Source organism: Columba livia, chromosome 1 (genome assembly GCF_036013475.1).
Source record: "Columba livia isolate bColLiv1 breed racing homer chromosome 1, bColLiv1.pat.W.v2, whole genome shotgun sequence".
Taxonomy (NCBI): domain Eukaryota; kingdom Metazoa; phylum Chordata; class Aves; order Columbiformes; family Columbidae; genus Columba; species Columba livia.
In genome coordinates this window covers 204,325,910-204,346,330 of record NC_088602.1, presented here as the reverse complement: position 1 = coordinate 204,346,330, position 20,421 = coordinate 204,325,910, and the positions used below count along the sequence as shown (strand labels likewise).

The 20,421-nt window shown below is 48.7% G+C and overlaps 1 protein-coding gene across 11 annotated transcripts in view; it reads right to left on the bottom strand.

Moving 5' to 3' along the window:
* Positions 1-20,421, bottom strand: part of FRMD4A (FERM domain containing 4A) — a 395,327-nt gene that overhangs the window by 3,923 nt on the left and 370,983 nt on the right. For 8 of the 11 annotated variants that reach the window (XM_065049256.1, XM_065049257.1, XM_065049258.1 and 5 more), the window contains 8 exons: positions 19,477-19,610; positions 15,796-15,918; positions 12,414-12,642; positions 11,155-11,211; positions 10,188-10,425; positions 9,117-9,281; positions 6,481-7,340; positions 3,575-3,671 (listed from right to left, as the gene is read on the bottom strand). In XM_065049256.1, the coding sequence (XP_064905328.1) occupies positions 3,575-3,671; positions 6,481-7,340; positions 9,117-9,281; positions 10,188-10,425; positions 11,155-11,211; positions 12,414-12,642; positions 15,796-15,918; positions 19,477-19,610 (1,903 nt within the window). Of the gene's footprint in view, positions 1-1,682; positions 1,755-3,574; positions 3,672-6,480; positions 7,341-9,116; positions 9,282-10,187; positions 10,426-11,154; positions 11,212-12,413; positions 12,643-15,795; positions 15,919-19,476; positions 19,611-20,421 lie in introns of all 11 variants that reach the window. The other 3 variants (XM_065049260.1, XM_065049255.1, XM_065049251.1) reach the window with 1 other exon arrangement.

The window sequence follows — 20,421 nt, the reverse complement described above, 5'->3', positions numbered from 1 at the left end:
GCTTGCAGGGGCTTTGCAGAGAGAAGATGTGCTACAAGAGGGCAGAGCAGCTGCTGGAGGCTGAGAGCTTGTGGCCGACCCCACCAGCTGTGTCCATCCCACCACCCATGGTACCACACCTGCCTCCGCCTTCTCTGCACAAGTCCCTTCCCTCCGGGGGTGCAGCAGCAGCGCTCTGCCTCCCCACAAGGGCTTGGTCTCACTTTCCTGCCCGGCAGTCAGCTGGGGCAAAGAGACTTTCAGTAGGATGCTCTTCAAGGAGCAAGTCTGTAGAGCAGCCCCCGGGCACGGGCTGCAGTTCCGAGTGGGAACAGGGCAGGAGGAGGGTGCTGGTGCTTTCCTGCAGCTCTTCTGTGCCTCACCTGGCGATCCCGGGGTTACGGGGCTCAGGGATGCGCTGGGAGGTGACTAGTGAGGGGTGCCAGGTCCCTTGTGGAAAGGACCATGGTTTTGTTGTGGGTAGCCTAATCCTCATCCTGGGGCACCTCTCTTGACAAGCAACTGCTTTTCTTTCACTGCCTGGCCTTTTGTTTGCTTGCACAAAGCAGATGAGACAGTTTATGGGAATTTTCTTTGCTATTTATGTTAAGGCGCTGATCAGGGTTGGCTCCTGGCTTCAGTCTGTGGAGCTCCTTGCCAGAAGAAAACACTAAGGTCAAAATCTTGTTGATATTTTGAAAAGTGACTGGTGTATTTGCATAGTAATACTCAGAATTTATGTGTCTCCCTCACACTTTGATTTTAACCAACGTCCAAACTAGGGCTTCTTTTGAAGCCAAAAGCGGGAGATGCATTTTCTATATATGTTTACTGTGGGATTCTCATCCTTCCTCAGCTCCCTCCCCGCCTCGCAGGACTGGTCTCAAATCCAACGCAGCCCAGCAGTTCCTGCTGCCCCTGTCCTGTTCTCCACCTGGTTTCCCTAAGACTGAACCTGAGCAAGGGCATCAGCATCTGCATGTTAAAGAGCCTTTTGTTTCCCAGCTCCGTGCTGGAGTAGAGCAGTTTATGGGTTATCTCTGGAAAGCTGGGCTTGAAATACTTGACAGATGCCAGCTGTGAATGGTTGTAGATTCAAATGAAAGTGTCAGACGGGACAGCAGTTTAATTAAAATTGAAATATTCTGAGGGTTTTTTTTTTGTTCCTGACACCCTTCCCCCTCTGTATTCCCACAGGAACGGGGCCAGGGAAGCTTCTCGCTCTGTGAAACCTCATTGCTGCTGCTGCCAGTCCCTGCTCTGCGGTAGGGAGGGAGGAGAAAGGGGTGCTGGGAGCCCCATCCAGGTCCCACAAGGTCCCCATTCATCTCCCCGCCACGCTGCTCCCAGACTCCCCCCACAGCACTTTGCCCACGCTGCTTCGAAATGTCCCCAGCCAGAAATTTGTCACCAGCGCCCGCTCTCTGTGCCAATTCAACCTCTGCACAAATGCAGGGCGGCCTGGACTAAAGTCCTTTCGCAGGGGAAAACCCCACAGCTGAAAACTGGCCGAAAAGGCACAGAGAGGGCTCCGGGACGCTTTCAAGTTGTTCTTCCAAGAGCTGAAGGGAGCCTCATTGCCAAACAAACGGGCACATAATGAAAAGGCTGCTCCTGTGGGACAGCGGGATGCCGGTTATTCGCGCCGTGTTCACAGACTGTAAGGCAGAAGGAGGAAAGAACAAAACGTTCCCTTACTATACCTCTATTCATCAGTACTTTGGTGGGTTGGAGACTGAGACTCATCCATAGTGGGTGAGTTGTCTGTTGCTTCTCTGAACAAAGGAGAGCAAAAAAGGGAGGAAAGAGGAGAGAGGAAATGTTAAAGAAAAGAAGTGACACAGACATTGTTACGAGCTTATTAATCCAGTGGGGAAACAAGTTGATGAATCATCTTCATAAAAAAGTTAGTGACACAAAAACATGTGGGGAGAACTGTCAATCTTTTGAGTTGTGCTGGGAGGGCACTATCTGCTCCTGCAGTGGCGGAGTTTGTGTTGTGCATCTAGTGGCAAATTTTATCTGTTCCTACTGTATTTCCATATACACCTTGGGTGTTATGCTCCAGCACAAAATAAGTGCTGATTTGTCTCAAACTCTTTTTGCGCTGGTTGTTGGTGCAGGGCCTGAGCTTTAAATCTGGGTAAATTCACCTTCACCAGCTGAGAATTCGGCTCGATGCATTTTTGCTACGAGAGACTGGGTGCATGAGTTCTCTTGGATAGGAAAATATGAAAAAGTTGGGATTTTCCCAACAGATTTCACAGAATCACGGAATGTTAGGGATTGGAAGGGACCTCAAAAGATCATCCAGTCCAATCCCCCGATTTCTCAGCTGGCTGCTCACCAGTTTTACTTCCGATCATCACGGAGATATTTAGAGGAATTAGGACTGTCATGGAGACTAAGATTAGAGTCAAGACTCAAACCTTTAATAGTGGAAATCTCAGTGTACAGTCAAGATAGCTGCTGTTTTGCCTGTCCTACAGTCCCTTGACTTTTTGTGAAATGGGACCAGGAAAATTTTCCTTTTCTACAGCTGGAAGCACATGCAAGGACCATGTGAGACTGGATGTCAAGTATGTGAATTTAAAATCCAAGCTAGGCCTAAGGGGGCTGGGGTTATGGTTCTCCTCATCTCCATTTTAAAGTGCAGTCACGAGCAGTGTTGGAGTAAAACCAGAGGTCAAACCAGTGGTCACAGGTGACCAGAAGAAATTAAAGAGCATGAGATTTTCCAGTGGCTGCACAGCGAAATGTCTGCAAAGTAACCGGTCCCGGTTCACAACTCAGGGGATCATGTCTGTTTTCCTACTCTAGGGCCTATGGTATTTTCAGGGCTGTAGTCTGAAACTTTCTAGCTGATCTCATCAAACTCCATTTACATGCAAAAATCTGGGACATGCTGAGTTAGTCGGGACCTGGAAATTATCTTTATTTCATGTGGCAGGACAGAATTACAGGAGATTACTAGAGAATACCCATGGGAGCTTAGAAAAGGTTTTTTGTTTACTCCTGGAACTCCCTGCCTCACAAAGGGGTGCCAAAGAACCCAATTACTATATTTACATGAGTAATGGCTACCTGCATGGAATGACTCACTCACGCTTTGGTGAAGCACATTAAATTAGTGGTAGCTGAAAAAAGATGCTCTTAATAGTCATTAAGACACATTACCAGGGAAAACCTAGCAGAAAAATGTGGTTACTGCACACACAAATATGGTAGGCACCTAACCTTGCCTTTACAACAATGACCTCCTTGGTCTGGAAAGCCAGTGGGATGGTTTATAAAATAAGATGAGCTATTTCAACATACAGAACATTGGAGGAAGGAGACTGTCCAAGCAGGAAGAACCTGCAAGGCTTCTTTCACTGCGGATCTGCTTGGAGCAGCGCCGCTGGGTGCAGATGGCTGTGCCGTGCCTTGGTCAGCTTAAACTAGAGTTCCACCGCTATGAGAGCACAGGTGGGAGGCTGGAAATGCAGTAGGCACCTAGAAAATGATTCCTATCACTGTTGCTTGTGTGCGGGGAGGATTTTCTCACTGGCACTGAGTGGGGTGAATTCTCCAACCTGCTCGCACAGACACTCACCCAGTCTGCCATGCGAGGATGTGGTGGGGGCTGCCTGGTGGCGTGGCTGCTAGTTCACTTGACGGCGTTGAACTCCTCTGGCTGTGAGGTAAGGCAGCTGAAAAACAACCAGAGGGTGGAGAAAAAGAACTGGTGAGGTGAGGGTGCAAAGGTCAGGGTGGTTCAGAAGCATCAGCTGCTTGGACCAGCAGAAACATGTCCAGCTGTGAGCAAATACAGCCTGGGAGTCAGACTTCAACCTGTTCCCGGATGGTTGTGCCTGAACGTGGCACGGGAGCAGCCAGCCTGCTGCTGACACTGCTGTGTGTCGGGGGCTGGATCCATCCTCAGCTCTGCAGGAATCACAAAATCACAGGACGGTTGGGGTTGGAAGGGACCTCTGGAGATCATCCAGTCCAACCCACCTGCTAAAGCAGGTTCACCAGAGCAGATCACACAGGAAGGTGTCCAGGTGGGTTTGAATCAGAGAAGGAGACTCCACAACCGCTCTGGGCAGCCTGGTCCAGGCTCTGGCATCTCAAAGGAAAGAAGTTTCTCCTCACATTCAGATGGAACCTCCTGTGCTTCAGTCTGTGCCTGTTGCCCCTCATCCTATCGTTGGGCACCACTGAAAAGAATCTGGTCCATCCTCTTGACACCCACCCTTGAGATATTTATAAACACTGATGAGATCCCCTCTTAGCTTCTCTTCTCCAGGCTGAACAGACCCAGCTCTCTCAGTTTCTCCCCATAAGAAAGATGTCTCAGACCCCTCATCATCTTTGTAGCTCTCCACTGGACTCCCTCCAGTAATTCCTTGTCTTATACTGGGGAGCCCAGAAGGATGATCCAGTTCACCCGGTTTCCATTTGAACACAGCCTGGGCTCTCCCCAGCCTGGCCTGGGAGACACCGCACCGCTCTCATTGCAAAAGCCAACCAGGTTTGCTGCTGCCTGGACTGGTGGGGCCGGGCTGTGCAGCTCCACAGGACCTGAGCTGGAGCAGCCTGGCCTGTCAGGCTCAGCACCTACTTCCAGGGGTGGCTGGAGATGCTCTGTGTCCCCTGGAGCCAGGTACACCGCCTCAGGTGCAGAGAAGGAAGGCAGCCCTGAAGATTTCAAAAGCTAAAATTACCTTTCACTGTGCATCTATCTTGTAATAAACTGAAATTGGGCTTTGCTGACCCTACTGCTATGGCACCAGAGTAAGGCTTATCTTACTTCAATGAAGACAGAAGCAAGCTGAACTAAAAATGTACCATTTGCAGTGGTTCCGGGGGCAGTTTCCCAGTGAGGGTCTAGTTAAGAAATCCACATGACTGATCCTTCCTCTTCCTCAAGTCCATACAGAGTTGACCCTACAAATTTAATATATGCCTAGAAGTATAATCCTCTTGGAAGGGCAGCGTGAAGTCCCAGAGACCTACCAGCTAAATGATGGATGTTTCTACCTGGCATCCTCTTCTGTGCTGTTAAAGTCTTTAGGTGATGCCAAATTAAATTTGAAGAGAACAACAAATTTTAATCTGCTCCTTGGAGACAATAGCCCCCAAGGTCAGTGTTGTCCCACAGCTGTAACTGGGAGCTGACGCTGAATGCAAAACCAATCTATTCTGCCAACTGGTCACGACCAGTGGTGATTACTGAGCACACTTAGCACTGTGCTGCCCAAGTATCACATTGAGATGTAAAGACGCAGCTGGGTGAGGAAACAGACTGACTGACAGCAATTTTTACGTGCTCTCCCCCTAGTGCCACCATTTTCCTCTCTAGATCACCTGACTTCATGAGTACAGTTTCCAAAGCTCAGCAAGACAAAGCTTTCCAGTGTTCAAGCATTTTGAGTTGCTGGGTGAAACAGAAATGCCAAATTAACCAAAGGAAGGAAGACAAATTTTCATATGGAGACACTGAACAGTTCCATCAGTTACTTGATTGTCTCTTGGTCCACATCTGGGCATCACAGATAAATCAGCCTCTTCTCGGGCAGATATTGGTGGCCCATGAGGAGCCTGGTGTTAAACATGGAGTCAGCAGTGACTACAGAGCCCCACAGGTGTCAGTGTGGTGGTCCCCGTGGACTGGTGAGAAGTTGGGATGTCAGAAAGCCAACAGCCAGCAGGGGTGGACAATGTCCTGGTCCCCTCAGGGAGCCGCGAGGGCCTGTGCCGAGTGAGGCCAGAGTGACGGTGTCTCGCAGGCCAAGGCTGAGGCACATGGAAGGGTGGGGATGGGCATAGTGCAAACTGATCAACCTGTAATCCCGTCCAGGTGGGGCCTAATTCAGTTTTTTAGCAAGTCCTTGATCTGTCCAAACTGGCTTGTCCAGTGGTGACTAATGGCCAGTAAATATTTAACCTTGGACTGTTTCATGACACAGAGGGGCCTCCTCAGTCTAATGAATTTGACTGTTTTCTTACCATTTAATATTAACAGCACAGAGGAGCGTAAAGCTCTGTACATGACAGAGAGGCATAATACTGCACAAACCTAAGTGCTCTGAGTTTCAGGACATTTATTAGCACAGCTACTGGAGCTGCATGGGAAAACCAAGTCTCAGCAGCGCACAAAGATATCATCGCTCAAACATTTTTGCAGGGGGTGGAGGGGCTGGGATGCTCCCCACTTAACCTTTCTCAGGCTTTTGGTGTTTCACTGATGACATGAATCCTCTTAGTCTGTGTTGAGCCCCCACTGCTTCATTGCTCCCCTTGCTGTGATTACTGAGGGACACACTCATGGTTTCTCCATCACCCGAAACCCAACTGCCGTGTGAGGAAAGATCCAGCAGCAATGGTGGTTTGGTCCCTCTGTGTCTTTTGAGCCCATCAATGCAAAGTGATGATTCCCATGGAAAAAAAAATTTGGACAAGGTTTCCCCCCAGTGTTACCTCCCTGTCCCTCCCGCCCCTTTGCCCTGGTCTCACCTGACGTTGCTTTACACATCTGAGGCATTCTCGTGACCCGGCTGTGCGCCACAAAGGTGCTTTGCGAAGATGTGCTGTACTGGGAGCTGCTGTCCGAGGAAGTGGAGCTCGTGTGTGAGAGGCGGCTGTGCTCCTTGTGGGAGGCTGTGGACCGCTGGTACCAGAGCCGCAGCTCGTCCGACACGGCAGTCCTACCCGAGCCTTTCTCATGGCCCTCCCTGCCCAGAGACGGAGTCCTTATGATTTGGGAGCGGGAGGGGGTGAGCCTGACGGAGTCCACTTCATCCCCATGCCAGTTCTCCTTAAACATCCCCCCCGCTGTGTAGGAGTTGGAGGTTTTGAATTGTGCTTTCACGCTGTAATGTCCCTCCTGGTCATTCTCCAGGCTCCGCACCACCACGGGTGTGGAGCTGCCCTCGATGTACAAGGGATATTCCTTGATCCTGTACTGGGAGGAGGGTTGGCTCTGGCTGTGCAGGTAGACACGGTGATGTCCTGTCCCGTTCCTCGCAGCCAGGTTGGGCATGCTCCCTGAATTGGAAGAGACCAGGTTGCCCGCCGATTTGTGCCTTTGCCTCTGCCGCTCTCTGGCTTTCGACGGAGAATCCTCTGCCAGGGTGGAGTAGTTTGGGTTCATCTGAGCGGGGTAGTAATGCTCAGAGCTGGAATGGCTGGTGCAGGAAGAGCAGTCGTCCATGGGGTCAGAGCCGTTACTGCTACGAGTCCTTGGGGTGTAGAAATCGGGGCTCCCTGTCTCATTTTCTGAGCCAAGGAGCTTGCCTTGTGACTCCAAACTGGAGCTCCGGTGTCTAAAGTGCTGAGCTAAGCTGTGCAGTCTGGTTGGGCTGATGTCTACTGACCTGTAGGTACCAGGAAAAAAACCAAACAGGCTTGTAAGACAACAGGACAAAGCAGTCCCCATCCCCTTCTGCACACAAGGCCAGACGCTGGCAAGGGAATCTGAGGGCACTGGAAACCTGGACCACTCCAGCACTGCATGGGGCTGCTGCCTGCAAAGCAACTTGCTTCCCTGACGCTGGGTATGGGGTGATCAGATCCTGTTCCTGTTCCTCTCCAGTGTCCTTGGTGATGGCATTCAGTCTGCGGCACCACGTGGGACATAAACCCTTGCCCACCCCAATTCTTCTGTGGTTTGCCGCCCAGTCTGCAGGGCAAAACTCAGGGATCTCAAGCCCCGGCTTTGCTGGTGTGAACCCACGGCAGAGCTGGCTGGATCAGCATCGTCCCTGTGCTCCTAGGTTCACCTCGCTTCAACTCTGCAAATCCCAAGTCCTTAGCCTCAAAGACAGCAGGATTTCCTTGCAAGCAGCCCGTAAATGCCTGCCCAGGTACAATCCATCTGGTGTGAGACAGACAGACAGACTGCCCAGACTTAGCCCAAAATGCAGTGATTTCTCCACTGGCCATTTAAAAAGTCACCACTGTCAAGCAGCAAGGTGTCACCAGGGTAGCAGCCCTGGGTAGCACATGTAGGACTGTCAGTGGGTGACAGCCCTTCAGGCAAACACCCCGAATTGCAGTGTTCAAGGCTCGATTCACAGCCAAGTCTGGGTGGTCTCTACTCACGCTGGCTGTTTGGAGAGCTTCAGCCATCCATTCAAGGAGCAGGAGCACCCCACGACAGGTCACACACCCGCATGACGGATGGGCAGGCAGCTCATGAAAAAGCCACACACTGCACAATGGTTGTTTCAAATACCCAAATGGGCCCAACCCGGTCAAGGCCACTTCTCAAGCCCCGTGCCAGGCTCATTTCTCACGCAGCTTGGCTTCAGTGTTAACAAAGATTGCACTCTTGAAAGGTAGTCTCAGCCAAAAACTTGTAACAAACTTAACCCAGGGCTTTAATGCCTTGTATCGTTGCTGCCCGAGTCTGATGTGTTGGCATGACTCTTGATTTATGTGGCGTTAAATGATGTTAGCACCACCCCTTAGGGCAGGATACCTAACAGCACACAGCTTTGGCTCAGCTCTGCTTCCCACGGCAGCAAAATAGCAATGACACTGAACAGGTTGTAGAAATTATCCTGAAAACTGGAGACAAATTGGGCCACATCAAATCACCTCCCTTACACATTTCAGCTCTTTCTTCTGTCAACCCTGGGCTTATTCCAATGTCACCTGGATCCTCAGGTGGATTGCTTTATACAGGCTCTCTCTCCACATAAGGTCACACACGTGTAAACCTTTTATCTATGAGACAGAATTAATACTACTCAAGATTTTGTATCAGACAGGAAGCAACATGTTATCTCCAGCTGGATCCACTGAGGAATTTACTGCAGAATTTAGCAGTAGCACCACATCCCTTTTAAACATGGCATGGGGTTTGTAGCGCCTGTTAACAGTCCCTGAGATGAAAGGGCCCAGTGGAAGAAAAGCCTGATTGAGAAGAGGGAGATGAGGAGCAGGATCCCATTTATCTGAAGTGATTTCAGGATCTCAGCTCAGGAGAGATTCCCTACTGGCAACAGCACTTGAGCCTCTGATTAGTGAATAGGACTGGTTTGTGTCCTTTCCTGAACTGGGAATTAATTCATACCCTGAGGGAAGGATAAAGGAAAGAATATTTATTTCAGGGTAAGCAAGGTAAGACCGGAGCTGGGAAGACTTACCGTGTGGAGTGGACGTAGTGCGGACTGCGTACCCGTAGATCTGGCGTCGACGGCATGCTGGACTGGGAGTTCCAGTGGGGGAGGCTCCGGATGGGGCTGTTCTGCAGCGAGCTGCTCCCTCCTGCCTCAGCACAGCTCCCGGTGCTGGGGAACCGCTTGTGGCTGCTGCAGAGCAAACACTCGGCTTCAGTTCCCAGGCAGGAATTTGGGGAAGGGGTTCTCAAGCCTTTCTCCAGATCTCTGGCATGTGCCTGTGATCCCGTGGGGGTGAGTGGGAGCTGGGTCAGCTGCTGCTCTGAGCTGTGTCCCAGAACTTGTGCTTCTGGGACAAGTATGCAGTAGTCAGAGGTCAAGAGCAATCCCTGTCGAAGCCCTCAGATAATCCAACATCATCCTTCCTTTCTCAATGTTTTTTAAAATAACATTGAGATATCAAGCAGCAGTTACGTGGCTGCAGCCTTTTTTTATGACATGCCCATTGGCCAAAACACCTAAAAGTTTCCTTTTGGTAAGGGATGGCTTTGTAAACTGGTGCTGTTAGAGAGGGGCCAGAGGAGCCACAGGAATGATCTGAGGCTGGAACAGCTCTGCTGGGAGGACAGGCTGAGAGAGTTGGGCTGTTCAGCTGGAGAACAGAAGGCTCCAGGAGACCTTATTGTGGCCTTTCAGTACTTAAAAGGGCCAATAAGAAAGATAGGGACAGACTTTTTAGCAGTGCCTGTAGTGATAGAACGAGGGGTGATGGTTTTAAAATAAAGGAGGGGAGATTCAGGCTGGATGTGAGGAAGAATTTTTTTACACTGAGGGTGGTGAAACACTGGCCCAGGTTGCCCAGAGAGGTGGTGGATGAACCATCCCTGGAGACATCCCAGGCCAGGCTGGACGGGGCTCTGAGCAACCTGATCTGGGTGAAGATGTCTCTGCTCATGGCCGGGGTTGGACTGGCTGAGCTTTGAAGGTCCTTTCCAACCCAAACTAGTCTATGATTCTATGAAATTTTGAAAGGGCCTGAAAGGGCCTTCTGGAAGCAGAAGATGTCTGTGTGACGGGGCTTCAAGATAGCTGGCTCACCTGGAATGACTGTGTGAGGAGCGTTTCTTGACCTTCTCATAGGGTTCATCCAAGGATGATTCACTCCACATCTTGGGTTTGATGGGGGACTTGTCATAGTCGTTGCGGTGGTAATGCATCTGGCGGAGGCCTTCCAGCGACTGTGGAGGAGGAGGCCTGTTGTGCAAGGGTGGCCGGGGAGGGAGTCCCTTGTGTGGGGACTGGAGAGGGGATATTGTGCTGGTGACCTGAGAATCCTCTGTGAAGAGAAGAAGGGAGAGAGGTGATGGCTGTGCAATACCTCCAATGGCAGCACAGCCCCAGGGAACACCGCCAGAGGAGGTTTAGGTTGGACATTAGGAAAAGTTTCTTCACCCAGAGGGTGCTGGAGCACTGGAACAGGCTCCCCAGGGAGGTGTCACAGCCCCAAGCCTGACAGTGTTCAAGATGAGACAGGACAACACCCTCAGACATATGGTGTGAACTGTGGGGTTGTCCTGTGCAGGGACGGGAGTCGGACTTGGTGATCCTTGTGGGTCCTTTCCAACTCAGGACATTCTATAATTCTATGATTCTATGATCACACCTCCAGAACCTGCTTCTTTACCCTGCTTTCCCTGGTTGGGTCCAGGAGCAACCTGAAAACTCAACTTTCAAAAGTGCACTGGCTCACATTTCCATTTTAAGGGTGAATAACCAGCAAGAGCATGCGATACATTGCAACAACCAAAACTTTAAGAGAAAATAAAGGGTAATTCTGGGACTGTCTTTTGAAAGAATTCAGAGCAGTAACTATGGAAATGCTCACTACTCCAGGCCTGATGTCCTACTACAAGGTGGAGTCAGGGGAGACCAAGTGTTTCTACTACTGGGACGTTTGAATGGATTATTACACAGAAGAGTTCCTCCATTTTGAGCATCAAGCAGGAGCTCACACATCGCTCCCTGTTTCCTTCCTGCCCTCTAGAACACACAGCAGCCAACATACCATCCTCGAGAACAAGAGCATCCGAGAGGGAGCTGTCTTCACTGGCAATGTTTCCTTCTGAAGGGAAGAAAATACAAATATGGTCAGACGTTCCTGAGAATTGCAGTGACCAGGCACTGAACAGCAGCACAATCTTCATCCACTAGGTCTTAGACATAAGCACTCACCCACGTCTTCCTCCTCGCATAGCTGAGAGGCAAGATTCCTATAAACAACTGACTCAGCCCACTCTCAGTTTGGGAGGGCAGAGCTGCAGGCCAGGTCTCTCACTAGCAGGCTGCCTTTCAAGGAGCTGCTAAGTCTTTTCAATTAACGGGGATTAAGACTGAGTCACAACAGAGAGCTGAGATTCCCCAGAGCATGCGAAATGGCATGGTGCTATCAGCAAGATTTATATCTCAGGCCTTAACGACTCTGGGTTTGATATCTACCCCCTTAAAATGATCATCCTGTTGCTAACTAAAGGGTCACATTAGGTATCAGTTTTGTGTAATTCAGGGAAATGCTTTCCGAGCATCCTCTGTAGCAGCAGGAGGAGCTCTCATGTCTTTCGTATGCACATGTGTGAGCTGCCTCCGCCAACCCGTGTCCTCACGGCTGTCTGTTATCCCTGACTGCGGTGCAACTTGGTACCCAGGTCACAAATACAGCAGCTCTCATCTCAGTTCCTGCTACAAAGGCACAGAGAAAAGCTCTGCAAGTCAAAGGGAAAGGGCAAAATCAGCAAGGGAGAAAGAACTGCAGTAGAAAGTTAATGGATTTCATGAAAAACCAATCAACAACCCAGTAAACCATAAAGCGCCCTGAGAATTACATTGTAAAAAAAAGAAAAAGAGAAGCATTTGAACACAGCGATGACACTGCTACCACTTTGATTTTACAGATGCCTTTCAGCTAGAGAGCTCACCCCAATCTGCTAACATTAATTACATTTGTACAGCACCGCTCCGGAGGAGACGTTAACAGAGCAGTTCTATAGATGAACAAAGGAGTCACAGTCTGCTTTCCTGACATGCCTATAATCTACAGTGTGACACGGCTTCTTGTGCTGTGAACCAGCACATCCGTAACACACGGCACACAGCCCAGACACCAGAGTGCTGGTACGGGAGAGGACAGCCCGACTGCCAGCATCCATGGAGGCCTCCAGACAGGACAGAGAAGAGGAGGGAGGGCAAATTTGTTCCTCAAGGCAACAATTTTGCTCCCTGCCCTCCACAGAACCTTCCGTGATGCTGTTGATGCTATGTCCCGCTTACCATCTATGATCAGGGAGGCTCTCTGGGTTGGCTTCTTTCCAGATTTGATACGATACTCATTGATGGCGTTTTCGATCTCCTGCAGTTTCTTCAGGGCATTCAGGTAGGATGTCTTCCTCTGCTTCTTCAGCTTTTTGCTGACGTTCGGGTCGCTCGCCAGGCGCCGGGCAGCCTCGGTGATCTGGGACTGAATGGCAAACTCCCTTTCCAGGCGCTCCAGCTCTGCCTCCTGGGAAAAGGCAAGAGGATTTTGGCTACCAATAAACTCTCCTGGCCCAGCTCTGGGGAAGCTCCCCCTGAACCTGGCGAGTGGCCTCCAACCAAGGCTCTCCATCAGCAAAGCATTCACGATGATGCTGCTCCCCTCAGCTCAGGGCCTCCCACCTCACCTTCACCTGCTCACACAAGTGCTGGTGGAAGGGATAACATGTACAAGGAGGACATGTGCACTCTAGCCCCAACCCTGCCGTGCTGTTTGGCCTTTCATGACATTCAATATGGCTTAGTCCAAAAGTGCTCTACTGCTGACACACTCCTTCTTTTACACTCATCTCGTGGGTAACACCTGCCTCCTACCCACTCCTTCTCCCTGTTTCCTTTCTCCATATCTCCCTTCCAACCCAAACTACTCTATGATTCTATTTGAGCTGCATTTGATACCAGCACTATGTAGCGATGCAAAACTGCACCTTTAACCTTCTTGAGAGGTTTGCTTGGCACCCACCGACCTCTTGGGGAAAAGAAAAAAAGGCAAAGGTTGGCTAATCCTTCCCTGGTGCATGGCTCTCAAAGTCCAAGGGAGAGTATGAGCTGAAGTAATTATGGGCTGCTGCAACTGATTGCACCAGAAAATTGTATTCTGGAGTTACAAGCCAGGAGGGTGGTCTCAGAGCGGGCAGGGTGTAACAGCAGGCTTTCTGTGCCCCAAAAAAGGACCAGTGCCTCTAACACGAGCCCTTGCAGGGTCTCAGAAGTTTTTTAAATGCAGCCAGGTGCACCCCAAAAGCCACCTACTGGTTTTTAGTTATTCTCCAACGTCAAAGGATTCAGGCCAATTTATGGCAAAGCAGAAGCCAATATAGAGATTTCTGGTCTGCATCAGGACCCCAAGCTGTGAGCTTCAAAGGTACTTGCTGTCTAAAACAGATCTGGTCACCCTCCCCAGCTTGATGGAGTTTTTGGTGCTAGTCTGCTGGAAAGGTTAACACAGCACATTACAAATTAGAAAAAAAATGCTGAGATTTTTACTTCTAGTGAATGGTGGGTGTTCAAATTGCAAGCAGAGACAGCCAATTATTCATGGAGATCCCCGTTACGCAAATACAAATTATTTTTCTTTCTTTAGCAGTGGTGTATGCTGCAAGAGCTTGATGCTGTGGGCGTTAATCAAATTTAAGATGTTCTCTGAAGTTTCTGTTCTGGGCTTTTGGCTTTAAAAATATCACTTTGCTGTCAGTCGTGAGTCAGCATTGCCTTAAAACTACAATTATCATTTCCCTCACTTAACTGGAGACTGAACCCACCACCCAGATTGCTTTGGAGAGTTTAGAAGCTCTATCACTGCCAAACTTATTAAAAGTTAATTTGATACCATGGTGTTTTAAGGCCTGGAACCTGATTCACCATCTTCTGGAAAAATCCTCCCCAGAGTCAGGAATTACGGACCTGTTAGAGGCGATTACCAAAAAATACAATAGGACCCCTTCCCTGCAAGTCTTGCTCTGACAAAGCTCTTACTAAAGGTACAGAGAGTTTGAAGTGACCTGTCATTTCAGACCTTCACAGATTCACTTCTAAATCATTCAGTGTATCTTAGAAAAAACATATTCATTTTCCTCCCAGCCATAATTGTCTATTTTCTTATAGCAAGGCCGCTATAAATAAAGCCTCAGAAAATTAGGGCTATCATCTGCCTCAAGATGGAAGTCTCTTGCTTCAGGTCCTTGTCACACTTGGTCACATCAGCCCTAGATTTACATGACTGAGGGAGCATTTCACCTTTGGTTTAAATTGAGTTTCTAATGTTTGCACTTGCTGAAAAGCACATAAGACCCATCACTGGCCTCTCTAAATGCTCTCAAACTGGCAGCCAAATAAACACAGCTCAACATCTTTCTTTGAGAACGGAAATTTATGGTTTTCAACACAGTTTTAAAGTTTGACAGATGAAAAGGGAGGTAGAGAAAGGCTGAGTCAGCGTGTTTGGATTGCTGATGCCAAAAGGCAGAGTGCCTGCAATGGGGAGGAACGGCTTTACCTTCACGCTCTCCCCACCTAACCTGCCACCCGAGTAAGGAGATTCCTTACTCACTGGCCCCCAAAGCTGCCTTGTAGCAGTAAGATCTGAGGAAGCTGGAGATCAGGTTATAACTGAGCAGCCAACAGACTGCAGGGGTTTTAGGAGTAACTCAGCTAAGCTGTGCTTCCCTTTGAAAAGCTTAATTAAATGTGCTAGTTCATGAATATTTTGACTTTGGTGGAATTCCTCTCCCAGGCTCCATTGAGAACAAAACTAAAGAGCTCCAGCTGTTTATTTTTTCAGCAGAAGGAAAATGCCAACAAAACGACAAACAGTTAATTCCCTGGCTGAATTGAGCCTTAAACCGCACAGTCACACCAGCTTCAGTCTCTCCCCTTACAAAAATAAAAAGGAAACTCAAGACTGGAATATACACAAGTGTCTCGAGACAAATGCGTCTCTGCAGACAATAGCTGTTCTGTGAATCTGGTCCCGCCTTACAGCTGCTGCGGGCCTGTTTTCACAACCACGGTTCAGGGCACTGACCCAGCACATTGTGGGAGCGAGGAAAGAGAACAAACACCCCTTGGCAAACTTAGAAAAACATAATTCCAGCTTCTCACAGGTAGGGACGAAGGCTTTTCTGTTTAAGGACTGGAGAGAAAAATGCTGTCATCTTGCTATTGCAGGGCTAAGATGGATAACGTTGATGCCTTTCTCCCTGTTAGAGGAGATCAGAATTCGGATTGCTACTGAAGCAGAAAGCAGGTTGTGTTTGCAGTAACAAGGCAGCAGGAGGGATCAGATGGCCCAAGGGGCTCTGATGTGCTCCCTACTCGCACGAGTCACTGCACTCGGTCACCAGAGTGCTGGGACTGTCATGGTCCATGTGGTCACCCAAGCTATTCCTGTTACCTCTAGCAAAGCCAGAGCTGAATTTCGAAGGTTTAACCTTTACTTCAAGTCTGAACTAAGGGCACCAACTCTCCCCATTCTGATGGATGATAAAAAGGCACCATGACCAACTGCAGTCATTTAAAGCAAAAATGGCTATAGGACTGCTGGTTCCTATGTGATGCATACCGATCATCTTAGAGACCCGAGATGGGGACACAGGGCTGGAAGGGAAGGGCACAACCTCACCTCTCCCTTGGGCAGGATTTTCTGCTCATCCAGTTTGAAGGCAGTTCCTATTCTTCTCCTTACAATTGGCGGCTCCTCCCCAGGATCCAGGGGGTATTCTCGTGGCAGCTTTCCTGTGAGCTCCTGTAAGCAGAAAGTGCTGTTAGCGATCTTGGAAATCCTGCAGCAGAGCAAAGCACAACACTGCTCTTGAACTGTGACCATAAAACCAGGGGCTTTCATTTACACCATACCCAGTTCAGCCACCTGATAAACACAAAGGAGAGCACCCAGCCCTGCAAACTCATCCCAGGACCTGACACTGAGGGTGGGGAACTTTTCTTCAACCTGTGCATGAATAGAGATTTTTCTGGCCTGGCCAGGGTAGGTCTGTAGGTGGTGCCCATCCCTAGGGCATTGGGCCCTGGGGCTCAGCAGACTGCAGCACACACACTTTCATCTCTGCCACAGGGTGAGCGGGAAAGAAGAGCTTCTGTCTGCGGAGCTGCTTCTGAGAGGGGGGTGAGCAGATCCGAGAACCTTCATGCAGGATGCAGGTCTGCTGAGTCAGAAAGCCCTGCTGGCAACAGCCGTGCAGGTTATGACCCGCACAGGAAAACATTCCCAACTGATTCATGATGTGTCTGAGAGGAATGCAGTGAAAATGGTCACTAAAAGCAGTGCCTGGTACCTCATTACCTGTCTGATAACACTTCATGTATCAGAGCCCCTTCCAAACCCCAGTGATGTCATTGACAGCTTTGGAGCAATAGCAGATGAGGCTTTGTCAGAATGACAGGTTCATTTGCAAAGATTTGTTCAAAATCTGAAGACCCTCAGAACTGAGGAATATTGGGAACACAGGAAGCAGTAAGCGTCGATACTGATGTTAATGCTGCTTATTGTGGTTTTCTTTTTTTTTTTCCCCTTGGACTACACAATACAGTCACACATATCTGAACTGAAGGCATTCAAATGCCTACGGAAAAAAGCAGGAGCCCCACTATGAGCACAGCCCGACTCCTTGTACTCAAACGTCTCCCCATGGAGGACAAAAGGCTTTTGTGTTCTTTAGCATCAGCCTTGAGAGGATCCAGCTGGCAGAGTAACCTAAATCATCTGAATCCCCCCGAACAGCAGCTGACCTTAATGTGAGTGCGCAGCTCAGGCCCCCGCCTGCCCTGGCCTCTCCCCCCGCTCCCTAATGGGGTTTTTCTTTCTACTCTTTTCAGGTCACTAGGAAACAAGGACCTGGCCTTTTCAAATCTTTCCATCAAGCAGTTCCCAGTAAAATGGGTTTGCGGCACGGCTCTGTGCTGACGTGTGCAACCCCCACTTGCGAGAGGCGCTGTTGAAATGTCTCAGAGTCCCATTCTGCACCGTCCCTCCAGCCCTGTGGGGTTATTTCAGTTTTTATTCTGTAACATGTTCCTTCTAGTGACATGTGGCTCTAAGCGGATGCATCAAGACACAGAGTCCTGTATCCCTTCCCAAAGGAAATGAAGATATTTTCTTTAGAACCCCTAACTTAATATGAAGCAGGGCAGTGGGGAAAGAGTTAATATCTTCTGTAAAATGCCCAAGATTACAGCAGAACAAAATTAAATGTGGGCTACCATGCTGCCTCCATAAGCTGAAAAGTATTCACAGGCACAGTCCTGAAATGTAATCTAAATTAATAAGTAACTGGAGTAGTGATGGCCCGAAGTAACCTGATGCCACTATTCTGAATGGCTCTGGCTATGCTTATTTGATCATGCCCCTTCTTTTAACCCTTTTCTAATCTCCTGGTTCTCTGCCTTCTCGCTCTGTTTTGGCCATTCCCATGCCAAAGCACAAAGGACAAAGGGCAGCCTGAGAGGAAATACTTCCAACTGCAGGCTGCTGATGGATGAGCTGCAGGGCTGCAAGACAGGGTTAGATTCTAAATGTCCATCAACTGCCTCTCTCGGATCATCTACAGAAAGCACGAGCACTTTCTACCAGCTCTTAAGGTGCTGACAGGCGGGCTCTGGCCAACTTTGCTGCAGCATGTTAAGGAAATATCAAATCCTTGGGGACACTCAGGGCCAGGCTGGATGGGGCTCTGAGCAACCTGATCTGGGTGAAGATGTCCCTGCTCATGGCAGGGGTGGCACTGGATGAGCTTTGAGAGTCCCTTCCAACCCAAAATATTCTATGATTCTGTGATTCTTACCACTGGCTCCATGCCCCAGAGGGAGCTTTCGCCTGCATCCCCTGAAGTGCTTGAGGCTGCAGCACAGATGGGGCTGGGGTTAAAGCAAAGACACTGGGCAGGGAGCTCCTGCAACTGGGGCACAGGCACATCTTCTCCTGCATGTGTGCTGCTGCAAGACATCACCTTAGGGTGGTAAATTCTTCCAGGGCAAGACGAACCCTCCAGACCTTGTCCATCGCACCCCGAAGAGCATGTGATTGCTTCCTGCAGATTATCTCAGCTCTGTACTCCATGGACTACAAGACTGAATCTCGTACCGGTGGCCTTTATCAGTGTGAGCTGTTTGCTGAAGTCAACCAGGACTTCCCAGGTGGGAAAGGTTTGCTCATGTGGAGTGAAGGACGGGAACTGGGACAGCAGAGATTTCTGCTGACTTTCTTTGTTAGGAGGTGTTCTCCACAACTTATTCTTGTCGGTGTTAAAACTACAGACTAATTAAAAAAAAGTGCTACAAGAGTTGAATCAGTGACCTATTTCCCCAATGTTGTCAAAGGTGAGATACACATCAAATATTAAGCAACAACTGGAAGATCTCAGCGCCACTGTCTGCAACCAGCTTCCTGTTGTGTTACACACCAGGATTTGTTGTTAAATTCAGATTTTCAGGGCTTCTAAACAAAGGAGGATTGTTGAATGACCCAAGTGTACACTGCTGCTGATCTCCACACGCATCTGCAGCAGTGTTGTGATTTCCCCAGACATTAAATTGATCTCTAAACTGGCCTCCTGTGTACTTCAAGAATGAACTGGCAAGTGAGTGGGAAGGTTACGAGTTCCTGAGCTGTCCTGCATGCCCTGGTATGACCGTAATGGTTCCTCTTCACAAGGGCCACCACACTGCCATTCCTCTCCAGAAGTGCCAGAGCATGTTGGATGGAGTGAGTCTACACAGAGCAGATGAGACCTTGTGTGCTGCATGTAAGAATGTGCTGGGAGAAGAAAAGCATGTAAGGTCAGGCCTGCTCCAAGAAAAAAGTGTATCAGCCTGTTTTTTTGTGTGGTTTGTTTGTTTGTTTGTTTTTTGCTAATTAAGTCAAAAGCATTTGAGAAGTGAGAATCAGTACACAGGACAGCCTTTCAATGGAATTTATGTAGCTGCATTTTCCCAGAGTCAATAAGAAGCCCATCTGAATGCATCTTATACACAATTTCAAACAGCCATCATGGATGCTGAGCACCTTCCTAGCTTCAAGCCAACTGGGTTCCCAACTGACATGGGGTTCCCAACTGACACGGGGTTCCCAACTGACACGGTTCCCTTTGTCTGGGAGAAAAAGTCCTGTGATGTTGCAATCTGGAGTTGAAAGAGCTGGACCTTCCTGAGGCCTCTGTACAATGAGCTTTGCAAGAGGTGACTGTGGAAGGAATCTCTTCTCCTGACTCCACAGAACCTCAAAACAACGAGCAAGCTAGAACAATGAAAGCAACAAAGTGTGACAGGTTATAAAATGTCCATTGCCTACCGCTTCTCGAAGACACAGTTTCTTCAGCTCTTCCAAGCGCTGGCGCAGCGTCTCTTCCAAAGCTTCTTGCCTGGATTTCAGTGCAGCCAGCATGTCTTTCTTGGCAGACTGAGAACTATCTGACTCTTGGGAACCTGTCAATAAACAATGATTTCACTAGGCCAGCTGACAGCAGAATACACATCTGCAGCGCTTGTAATTTTACCCAAGTCTGGATGCCGTCCTTCCAAAAAGAAATCAGATTATGACATGAAGCAGGTGTTACCCAGTCATGTTTGTTTATGGCAAATTCTTAATGTTTAAGCTAACAGAGAGAGATTGGACAGTGAGGCACACAAAGACATTTGTAGTCATTACACAGAAAAATAAAAGCAACAAAAATATTCATTTAAAGATCCTAGGAAAAAAGAAGACATATGATACCCATGGAAGTTCCCAATGGCAAATAATAGTTTACGAAGCCCTGGAGATTTATTTTTTGAAAATTCAGCCTAGGAGAAAGCATTTGGCAATAAAGCCTGTTTCTTAAGAACTGCAATTATCCCATTAGCAAATGTTTAATTCAATCCATGTAGTGCCTGTTCTATGAAAAAATGTAATGGAACAAAATTATCTAGCAAGATTCCCATAAAACACACCAAAACAACAATAACTCATAGATCCTTCTGGGACAGTAGTTGTTTCTTGTGAAGATGAAGGTCAAGATACATAAACTGGATGTCCAAATCTCTTGACTTTTCAAGTGGCAATTACCGAGCAACTTCCACTGAAGAAGTCCACGCATTAAGTCCAGCTTTGTTGATCAGATATCATGACAGCCTTTGTAACTTCAAATCTTTAGGGGAACTTATTGATGTGGTTCCTGAATTTATCTTGGTTTGGGATGGTGCATCAATTACTATCCAAGATCTTGCATCTCAAAGAAGAGGCAATGTTGGCTGCATC